Below are 11,057 nucleotides of genomic sequence, written 5' to 3'. Positions count from 1 at the left end.
TTTTTTTTTTTAGACAGGGTCTCACTATGTAGCCCAGGCTGGCCTCAAGTTTGTGGCACTCCTGCTGCCTCAGCCTCCCAAGTGCGGGGATTACAGGTGTGCGCCACCACATCCAGCTCCTTCCCCACATTCAAACCCTAATCACCTTCCAGAGGGAAGATGTTCTTGGCTTCCATACCAGGTTCTCATGGTCCCATGCTGTTCCGTGCTCCATCCTAGAGACCACTGCCATATTAAACCTAGTCTTTGACTGGTCTCTTCTTTGCTCAAGTCCTTTAGGTCTCTTCATAGAGTAGCCCATCCAGATTGAGCCCTAACAAGGCATTCAACGATCCACTCTGCCTCTTTATGTTTTTTGTATCAAACCAGATTCTTTTCTCATTTCTCATCCTTGGAACTCCACAGCTGTCTTGATCAAGCAAAAATCAGTCTTTTATTTTTTTTAGACAGGGTCTCACTATGTAGTTCAGGCTGGCCTTGAACTTGGGGTGTCCCTCCTGCCTTAACCTCCTGAGAGCTGGGATTACAGGTGTGTGCTACCATGCCCAGTCTGCTACAACATATAAGGCAACATTTTGTTCTTCTCCAGGGAAAAGGTTAAGGGTTTTAGTTCTATTATGTCATCCATAGCAACCTCTGAGAAACACCCCTGAGTTGAACTGACTTTGCCTTGGATACACCTGCTCTTCTTTCATCTCATGAAAGATCCAGGGCCAATACTGACCCCTTGCTTAGCCTCTCTGCTGAGGTCATTCATTGGGAGGCTCCAGGATCCCCAAATTACCTTTTACTTTCTTTTATTTTTTTTTAGACAGAGTCTGGTTATGTATTTCATGTGGTCTTGGGCTTACTTGGACTTACTAGTATAAATTGGCCTCAAACTCAAGGGGATCTTCCTGCCTCAGCCTCCCAAGTACTAGAATTATAGGAGTGCCCCACCATGCCAGGATTTTTTTATCCACTCTTTTTATTCTCAAGGTCTCCATTCTGCACACCACCTATCTAAACCTATAGAAAAACCCAAGCCTAGGCATGTCCTGGGGAGCGAAGGCAGAGTGTGGGGAAACCTGTGCTCTGCCCTCTGGGCTGGACAGTGCAGACAAGGAGGGTGCATGGGGAAGGGGTAGCTGATAATCACCTGCAGAAGATGTGGCACTGGCCAGGGATGCATGGGGGGAGCACCTGCTGCCAGCTTTCCTCTGTACCCGCTACAAGTCGGCATCCAGGGGATAAGTGCCTGGCTTGAGGCCTTGGACAGTGACGTCCTTCTCCTGCTGGTGGCCACTGCTCCTGTCAGGCTGCCTATTGTAAGGCCCCATCCGCCACATCTGTGTCCTGGCTGTGCTCTGGCTCTTCCTCCATACGCATCAGCAGCCCCTCCTCATCACCATCATCATCCGGTGTCTGGGCTTCTCTCTGGGGTGTGCCTGCCTCAGAAGGTGTGTCCTAGGGGGGGTGTGCCTGCCTCAGAAGGTGTGTCCTGGTGGGGGGGGAACTACTGCTACCTCCACCAGCACTACTGCCACTGCTACCACCACTGGCACTGCTGTTGTCACCTTTCTTCTTCTGTCTAGGTTGGCCTTTTGCTCCTTAGCAATCTGATCCAAGTGACCCAACAGAGCATCAAGGCTGGACTTGATCTGTGTCAGTTCTGTTTTTGTTTTTCGTTTGCTTGTTTTTTTGAGACAGGGTCTTGGTATATAGTTCAGGCTGGCCTTGAACTCTGGGCGATCCTCCTGCTTCAGCCTTCTGAGTGCTGGGATCACAGGTGTGTGCCACCACACCCTGATCTGTGTCAGTTCTGTCTTGATGCTCTGCGGCTCATTGCTCTTTATCCTGGCTGAGCCAGTGGTCATGGCTGTGGAGTGGGAAAACAGCTTGACAGGTATGGTAGTTTTGACAGAGCTCACCAGGGGGACTGTGACCCACAGACGTTTTACTGGAACTGTCCTGGGCACTGGCATGGGGGACAAGTGGAAGAGCCTATCTAGGGCAGATGCTGCTCTCTTTAGCTCCTTGGGTCTGCTGGGCTTGGGCTCTGCAGCGACGTCGATGTCCAGGGTCTGCGCAGCCAGCGCCCGCGCACTCCGCGCACTCTGTCACCGCGGCTCGGCCCTCGGAGTATTAAAGAAAACATACCTTTGTGCACTGCACAAAGGGCCACAAGGCCACATTTGGAAAAGATGGTCTCCATGGCTGATTTCTAGGTTTGCAAGGAAGACTCGAAAACCGATGGATTTGGATCATTCTTGTTGGTCACATTGCTTGTCTAGATCTTCAAGGACACGGTGGCCACCAGTGCGAAGGGGGAGCTCGGGCAGCTACTTCCTCCTTTAGGTTACAGGGTCAGCAGCAGCGGCCTCTGGGGACAGGGCTTGCCCTCGCCGAAAGGTCTGGAGGAACCGGCGCAGCGCAGAAGGAGGCGGTGCTGCCGCCCCCGGGCGGAAGGGAAGGAGGGGTGAGGCGGCGTCCCGGCCCCGCTTGGGGAGGCTGACGCGCCCGAGTCGCCACCGCTACCGCGCCTCGGCTTCCCTCGGCTTTGTGCCCCGCGCCCCCGCCGCTCGCGCACCCAGCTGCATTGACCCGGATTTTTTTTTTTTCTTTTAAGGCAAAATCTGTGTTGGCCACGTTGGCTTCTCCTGCTGCAGTCTTCCAAGTAGTTGGCTGGTTTTCCAATTTTTTTAAATTTTTTTTTTTTTTTTTTGAGCGGGGGATGTAGTTCGGTAGTAGAGTGCTTGTCTACCTTGTGCAAGGGCTTGGGTTTGATCTTCAGAAACTCAAAATACATTTATAATAAATATTTTATGCCGGGCATAGCAGCGCATGTCTGTAACCCCAGCACTTGGGAGAAATGGCAGGAAGGAGGCAGGAAGACCACCATGAGTTCGAGGCCAGCCTGGGCTACATGAGTTCAAGGCCAGCCTGAACTGCATAGTGAGACCCTGTCTCAAAAAACAAAACCAAAAAAAAAAAACCGACCAAACAAAACAAGAAGGGAGAAATGCACATGTATGTTCACCTAAAGACACCTAGGAATGTTCATAATCATAATAAACCCAAACTGGGAACTATCCAAATGTCCATTGACTTCAGAATGTTTGAATAAATTGAGGTGTTTGTGTGTGTGTGTGTGTGTGTGTGTGTCTTTTTGAGACAGGGTCTCACTATGCAGTTCAGACAGGCCTTGAACTCACTTTTTAGCCCAGGCTGGCCTTGAACTCACAACGATTTTCCTGCCTCAGCCTTCTGAGTGCTGGGATTATAGGTATGTACCACCATGCCCGGCTAAATTGAGGTATATTTTCACAGTGGAATATATAAGAAATTTTTAAAACTATAGCTACATATAATAATATAGATGAAATACTAAAAAAATGTTCTAAAATCTCAGAAAACGTGGAAATGTTTTTCAGTTATTCTCTACTTCAGATTACGCATTGTGACTTTCAGGGGAGACATTGTCTGGCTTCTGCCCACCTCAGACCTCATCTCATTAGACCTCAGGTACACTGGCTGCCTTTCTGATCCTCAGATTTGTGGAGTGCCTGTTTGTGACCTTCCGACCTTCTTTTATCATTTGGTATATGAGCACAGACATCCGTAATAGAGACGTTGCCTGGAAATGCTATGAATGTGGCCCTGGTTGGAGGTATAGCTCAACGGTGGCACACATGCTTAATATGTACCAAGTCCTGGGTTCAGTCCTCAGTACACACACACACACACACACACACACACACACACACACACACACATACATACACAGGCTGCCCCCAGCTTTCTCTAGGAGCTCTTTATTTCATAATGGCACCTACTCCAATCTGAAATTGTCTTGCTTATCTCCTTAATTCATCCAATGACTATTAACCAGGTACCTGTCAGGTAGCAGAACTGGCGTAGGCACCAGGCACAGAGCAGCCTACATATCAGGCAGTCCTTGTTGTCATTATGCTTCCAGTCTTTTTACTTTAGTACCTTTTGCTTCATCATTGGGAACATAGCTTCAGGGAGAACAGGGAACAGGGACTTTGTCCGTGTGGCCCTGTGGTCTAATGTGGCACCTCCTGAGAGTGACGGTGGGTGAAAGAGGGGGGCGAGGAAGCTGTGTATGAGGATGTTGAATGCACAGGTGTGGAGATCTCTCCTGAAGCAGACTGGTCAGATTGGGTGGAGCAGTGGGGGGTAGTTTAGGCTGGAGAAGGGGCACGATGTGACAGTGGGTGAGTGTAGGTACCTGGGAGAAGGGTGACGTTTCTGAGATAGTGGGGGCCAGGGTCAGAGATGGAGTAGAATTCAACAGCCATGAATCTGTGCAGGAGGTGGGGGTAGGAGAAGAGACATTGCAGGGGTAGGAGGGATTGTTGGTTAAAGGAGCACATCCCCATTTAGCTAATAAAGGTGTGACTAGCAAAAGGGACAAAGGTGAAACTTCCAGAAGATTTAATCAATCAGTTGTCCTGAGAATTCAGGAACTGTGCTGGGTAATTTTTTTTTTTTTTTTTTGTACTGGGAATTGAGCTCATGGTCTTCACACTGAGCTACATCTCTATCCTCCTCTTTCAATTCTGAGACAGCCTCATTAAGTCACAAAGTTGCCCAAGCTGAGGTGGAACTTGTGATCTTCCTGCCTCAGTCTCCCAGAGAGCTTGGATTATAGGTGAGAACCACTAGCCCAGCTAGATCTTTCATCCCCACTCCACGGAGATTTTTGGTACCGGGAATTAAACTTGGGACCTTGCGCTTGTCAGGCGGGCACTTGTGCCACTGAGCTATATCCCTGGCTTCCATGGAGATGTTGCCTTAGGTTGACCATCCAAAAGTTCTAAATGAGGAGGGAGTTGGAATATAGCGCTTAGGAAGTCTGGGAGGTGTGATTCCCCTTCCCCTATTTCTCCTGCTGGAAGACTTGTGGGCTCCTTCTCTGCCGAACTGATGGAGGTTCTGGGTTTCTTATCCCTAGCACTCAGCAGAGTGGGCATCCCTAAGTGCGGGCTGAGGGTGACTGGACGTGGAAGAGGCGAAGGGAAACACTGAGCTGATAGGTAGAGTAGCTGCTCCATGGTGTCACCCCCGGCTCCAGGCATTTTCAGTGCGCCCCATGCCTATTGTTACCCTATCTCATAACCTCCTACATAACCAGATGCTCCTTCTGCTACTACCCTGGTAGGGAGGTGTTCCTAGCATCTGCTTCAGAAAGGGGAAAGGGGCAGAAAGGGGCAGGTAGGACATGCTCCCCCTGCTCAGAAGGGAAGCGCTTTAGAGACTTGAGGCTCCTTGCCTTCCCCTTCCTCTCAAACCTTCAGCTCAGGGTGCTACGAGTCCCCTAGAACTGTCTGCAGGGTGCTTAGCATGTAGAAGCAGATGGGGCAGGCTCCTAGATCCCAGCATGCCTTTCCCGTCCCCTCCCAGACCCCGATCCTTTCCCTCTCTCCCTCCCTGTCCTGGTCTGCACCCTGCAGAGTGGCACACGGGTCCCTTGCCCATGCTCCAGCTTTCTCACCATCAGGCCACCACCGATGAAGCCAGCCATGAGCCAGGCTTGCAAGCTGAGATGGTCTTTGGTCCAGGTGGTCTTCCCGTCAGGCACCAGCAGGAGGGCATTGGCCACAATGCAGACCAGGGAGAGAAGGATGAGGGAGAGCCCCACGCAGCGGGCACACTTTCCCGTGCACATGGCAAGACGTCAGCACAGGCAGGCAGTGAGTGAAAGTGAGCTGGAGGTTCCTGGGTCCAGAGGAAAACAGGCTGGAGCAGAGCAAAGGTCAGAGAAGAGGTGTGGCAGAAGCTGGCAGGATCAGAATGATAAGGGAGAGAGGCCCTGAGCAGGTGGAGGTAGAAGGACCACAGGTCAGGAGGCGGAGGGGAGGATGTGGTGATGGAGGTCGTGGGAGGGCTCATCGCGTCAAGGAAGGCGGCTGGGGTCAGCGTCTTCTTCCTCCTTGTCTGCACACTCCTCTCCATGGCCCCTCCTGACTTCCTTACTTGTTTTAAGACTTAGCCAGGCCCCTTCACATCTCTGTCTCAGCTGCCTCCTCTGTGTACAGAGCAGTGTGATCCCACATAGGCTGGTTGTAAGGATTCAGCAGGACAAAGTGACAAGTTTTTTGTTTTACTTTTATTTTTTGGAGACAGAGTCTCACTATGTAGTCCAGGATGGCCTTGAACTCAATATGGAGCCCAGGCTGGCTTCGAACAATGGCAATCCTCTTGTCTCAGCCTCCTGAGTGCTGGGATTATAGGCCTGGGTCACTATGTCCAGTTTATGACAAGTATTTTGTGAAGCAGGAAGTAGGACATGGGTAATCTGTTTGTGAGACAACTTGAGAGAGCCATTAGAGAATAAGGTAGTCCAAAGCTGAGAGATACGTGAAGAAGGAAGTGACCAAAAGCCACAATGCTACTGAAATAAGACACGAGCAGAAGCTGCAGCAAGAGAGAGAGCTGCTGTTAGGAAACAGTGCAGGAGGAAGCCGCACAGGCCTGGGAAGCCCAGATGGAGAGTTTGGGTGGGAGGGGGGAGGGAAGGCTGATGAGTGACACAGCTGCTGGGCTGCCAGAACTGATGTTGAGCTACTAGAGTGACTGTCCTGACCCAAAGAGTGGGCCTCTCACCGTAGACCCGAAGGGACGGGGACTCAGGCTTTGGCCCAGGGGTCAGAGCACTGACTAAAAAAAGGCCACACATTTGTCCAATAAGTTGATCAACAGAATCTGAAGCTGGTCGTGGAGGCACATGCCTGTAATCGCAGCACTTGGGAGGCTGAGGCAGGATTGCAAGTTTGACTTTAGTGTGGGCAACTTAATAAGATTCTCCCTCAAAATGATAAAAATAAATAAATAAATAAAAGGGCTGGGGATGTAGCTGATTGTGGGTTGTGAAAGCAAGAAAGAAAGAAAGAAAAAGTTTGAGGCCAGCTTAGACAACTTAGACCTATCTTCACAACAAAATAAAAAGGGCTGTGGGGTATAGGTCAGTACTTGTGTTAGTAAGCTTTTCATCACAGACACAGCATAAAGGAGGCTTGCATTCCAGTGGTTTCAGTCCATGGTGGGCTGGCGCCAGGGCGGAAACAGTGGAAAAACACGGTAGAAAAAAACTGCTCACCTCATGGCCACCAGAAAATAGTGACAGGAAAGAGGATGCTAGAAGAGATGACCTTCAAGGACACAACCCGATGACCTCTCACCTACTGTCCAAGTAGGCCCCACCTCCTACCCATTCAGCCCATGAACTCATCAATGGGCGAATCCATTGATCAGGTCAGAGCGCTCAGGATCCAATTACCTGCCAGGCTGGACCTCTGAACTGTGCTGGGAATCAAGCCCGCAACACAGGACTCTTTTTTTTTTGTACTGGGAATTGAACTCAAGACATTGCACTTGCCAGAGCAGGCACTTGTGCTGCTGAGCTATATGCCTGGCAACACAGGAGTCTTGAGGGAATACTCCATATGTAGTTAATTAAGCCATAATAATTGATCCCTGATACTATAAAATGAGAAGAAAAACATCATAAGGATTCTGAAAAAATGCTTTAAAACAAAGGAAAAGGTACTTTTTTAAAAAGCAAACTTTTACATTTATTAAAGGTAGGAAAAGAGGTTCTGCAGAGTGAATTTCGGGCATGTAAAAGTTGGAAAAGAAGTGCATCATACTACGTGAGGGTGGCCCACCATCCAAGGGAAAACACGGTGGCCTGGGAAAGGGCACATCTTCCCAAAGGCTGAAGGAAAGAGACAGAAGTCTAGAGACATATTTACTCTAGGCTTGAAAAGAAATTTCCAGAAGGATTTTTGGCAACATCACTAGAATTTTGGAAATAAGAGTAAGAAAGATAAAGCTAAGATGAAAAGGCACTGACTTGTAGTTGGAAGAAAAAAGGAAGAATTGAATAAAAATTTAACATACTTTGAGAGAGAGGTAAGTCCACATCAGAAGGAATAAGAATAGACCAGAAGCTGGACATAATCCTGCATGCCTGTCGTCCTAGCACTGTGGGAGGCTGAGGCAGGAAAGTGTGAGCCCAGCCTGAGCAATTTAGGAACTCTGTCTCAAAATGAAAAAGAAAGACTGGAAATGTAGAAAAAAATAGAACTGAATCCAGGAAAAAGTGAATGAAGTGTGTGATTGAGTGAGGAAAAATTAGAGAAAACTCTTAATTCAAAGGAAAAATACCAGTGCTGGGCATGGTGGAGCATGCCTGTAATCACAGCATTCAAGGGGCTGAGGCAGGAGGATCTCTGTGAGTTCGAGACCAGCCTGGGCAACATAGTAAGTTCAAGGCCAGCCTGAACTACGAAGAGAGATCCTATCTCAGAAAAAGAAAAAGAAAAACACCAAAAGATTAGAACAAAGGGTCAGCAATGGAAACAATTGAAAGAAAGATGACAGATACTGGGAGAAAACAGAAATTTAGTTTAGGGAAACCAGCTGTTCAAAGTGATTGTGCAATGAAAAACATCTCCACCAGTGTCCAGGGATGTAGCTCAGTGGTAATGTGGTTTCTTAGCATGCACAAGGCTCTCTCTTTTTTTTTTTTTTTTTTCTGGTCTTTTTGAGACAGGGTCTTGCTCTGCAGTTCAGGCTGGCCTTGAGCTCACTTTGTAGCCCAGGCTGGTCTCAAACTTACGATGATCCTCCTGCCTCAGCCTCCTGAGTGCTGGGATTACAGGCATGCGCCACGACGCCTGGCAAGGCTCTGGTTTTGATCCCCTGCACTGCAAAAATTTCAAAAACCAAACACAACAAAAGGCACCAATACAAAACAACACTCTCCCCCAACATCCTCACCAGGGAAGTATACTGAGTTCTGATGTGCCCAGATTAAAACTGTATACAAGTAATACGTTAAAAGTCAACTGATCTTAGGTTTATTCTGACAAAATATTTTAATCAAAGGTTGCATCTAGGCAGAATTTAAAAGGTTATTTTAAAAGGAAGAAAAGAAAGCTAATCTTACTGATTTTCTCTGTTCAAATGATACCTCTCTGCCTGGCCTTTACTGGATGTCTGAGGTTCTGGGGCTTTAAGAACGATAACTTTCTGACTAGTGGACTTTTGGGCAGACTTCAGCACAGGGGCGGAGTTCAGAGTTTTATCACTTGGAATAAGCTCTGTTTTCTGAACATAAAGCTATTTCCATGTCATTTCTCAAAATCTGACTTTTCTGGATCTTGTAAAGCTGTTGAAAATAAATATAATTGCATAAATTTCAGAGTGTCTTAAAAAATTATTTTTTGAGACAGGGTCTTGCTATGTAGTACGGGTTGGCCTTGAACTCACTTTGTAGCCCAGGTTGGCCTCAAACTTGTGGAGATCCTCCTGCCTCTGCCTCCTGCGTGCTGGAATTACAGGCATGTGTCACCATACCCAGTTTCAGTTCTTCATAGTTAAAAAGTTTATAATCTTTAAGTTAAACATCTTATTTATTTAGCAGAAGGATGTTTTTCCCTTCTTACTTCTGACAAATTCTAATGTTTAAAAAGTCTAGAAGGCCAGTGTTCTGCCAGCTGTGTGTGAGCTGGGTCGGGCGTGCAAGGGAGCGAGCGGCAGAGTTTACATTCAAGAGGAAATAATCCAGAAAAAGAAGAACAAGCAGACCTAAGTTGTGTAGCTCTGTGGCTGCCAAACTGTGGTTTTGACAGACCTTGCATGAGGGAAGATTATCCCTAAAAAGAGACCTAAGGAGCTTTTTTTTTTTTTGATACTAGAAATCAAACTCAGGACCTTGTGCTTGTGAGGCAGGTACTTATGTCACACAGCTAAATCCTCAGCCCATTTAAGGAGCTTTGAAACTGAACGTTTTGAGGAGGAACTGGACTGTAGGGCTGTGGTGACGGATGAGGCGGTGCTGACAGCTGAACTAGGAAACCTGGGACTGGGGTTGATGACTGATGAACCAACCTGAAGCCATCCTGAACTGTGTTAATAAATGCTGGACATTTCTAGAGTTAGCTGGTCATGGTATTCTTCTGCCAGACACTTTCTCTTATGGTGGCCATGAAAATTTTGCTGAAATGACTGATAAAGCAGAAATACTGGAGTTCCCAGTGGTAGTAAAGAGTATAAGTAGTGGGGGAGGCTGGGGATTTAGCTCAGTGGCACAGTGCCTGCCTGGCAAGCGCGAGGTCATGAGTTTGATTCCTGATATAGGGAAAAAAAAAAAACACAAAAAAACACAAAAAAAAGAGTAAAAGGGGTCATAGAGGCACAGCTGTTTTCTTGGCACGATATAAGCACCATTGGGCTGATGTGAGCATCTTACTCACCATGAAGCTTCATACCTGATTCAGAAGGCCGTGATGGCGTCTCACGGATGGGATAGGTGTCGTGTGGGAGCACCACATTACGTAGTTGCACAGATGGGAGAATGCAAAGCAACTGCTCCCTAGGCCGTGTGGGGATGATGTGCTCACTGAGTGAACAAAGGAAGCAGCTAGCTATCTGGGTGTCCAATATCCTTGGAATGGATGTGTGTGGCACTGACCATTTGATGAAAGATGATGGCTTCTTTTGCGTCTTCGAGGCCAATGCAAATCCTTTGCAGGAGCCAAAAAACCCAAATACAAACAAATAAAAATATACCCAGAGAGAAAACATTCCTTCTTCCCGCTTCCTGATGATGAGTGAGAAGTACTGAGAGCTTCCAGGGTCAGTGCCCTTCTAAACTCCCCTTCCCCCATAACGCAGCGCAGCGGTTTGGATTCAGTCTTAGCCCCAGCCTGCTGGCAGGTCTCAGTCAGACAGACATCCCTGTGTCTGGCTCCCGAAAGCACAGCAGGCCTGCAGGAGCATCTGGGGGACTGCATAGTCCTGACGTCACCAACTTCTCCTGCTCAGGCTCCTCCCATACATGGAGCAGAGAAATAAACTGGGAGGTGGCAGCTGAGGAAGGAATTCTTCAGACTGATGGCTATTGGCACGTTGCAGTGGAGTCTGATATACCAAGTAAAGCAAGCAGACAAATAAGTGGAAACAAGACTGGAAATTACTGGCTTTTGACTCTAAGTGGCTCTCTTGAAGTAACCACTGATCCTTGCTCACATCATTAACAGAAC

General features: G+C 47.9%; 1 protein-coding gene across 4 annotated transcripts in view; it reads right to left on the bottom strand.

Moving 5' to 3' along the window:
- Nucleotides 1-11,057, bottom strand: part of Tm4sf5 (transmembrane 4 L six family member 5) — a 17,339-nt gene that overhangs the window by 5,207 nt on the left and 1,075 nt on the right. The window contains exon 2 of one of the 4 annotated variants that reach the window (XM_013522220.1): nt 10,284-10,538. In XM_013522220.1, the coding sequence (XP_013377674.1) occupies nt 10,284-10,346 (63 nt within the window). In that variant the 5' untranslated portion in view covers nt 10,347-10,538. Of the gene's footprint in view, nt 1-1,138; nt 1,683-5,500; nt 6,169-10,283; nt 10,799-11,057 lie in introns of those variants that run through there. The other 3 variants (XM_013522218.1, XM_005399598.2, XM_013522217.1) reach the window with 3 other exon arrangements.

Source organism: Chinchilla lanigera, unplaced genomic scaffold (assembly GCF_000276665.1).
Source record: "Chinchilla lanigera isolate Chin_1 unplaced genomic scaffold, ChiLan1.0 scaffold00066, whole genome shotgun sequence".
NCBI classification, from domain to species: domain Eukaryota; kingdom Metazoa; phylum Chordata; class Mammalia; order Rodentia; family Chinchillidae; genus Chinchilla; species Chinchilla lanigera.
This window is presented reverse-complemented; position numbering and strand designations above follow the sequence as displayed.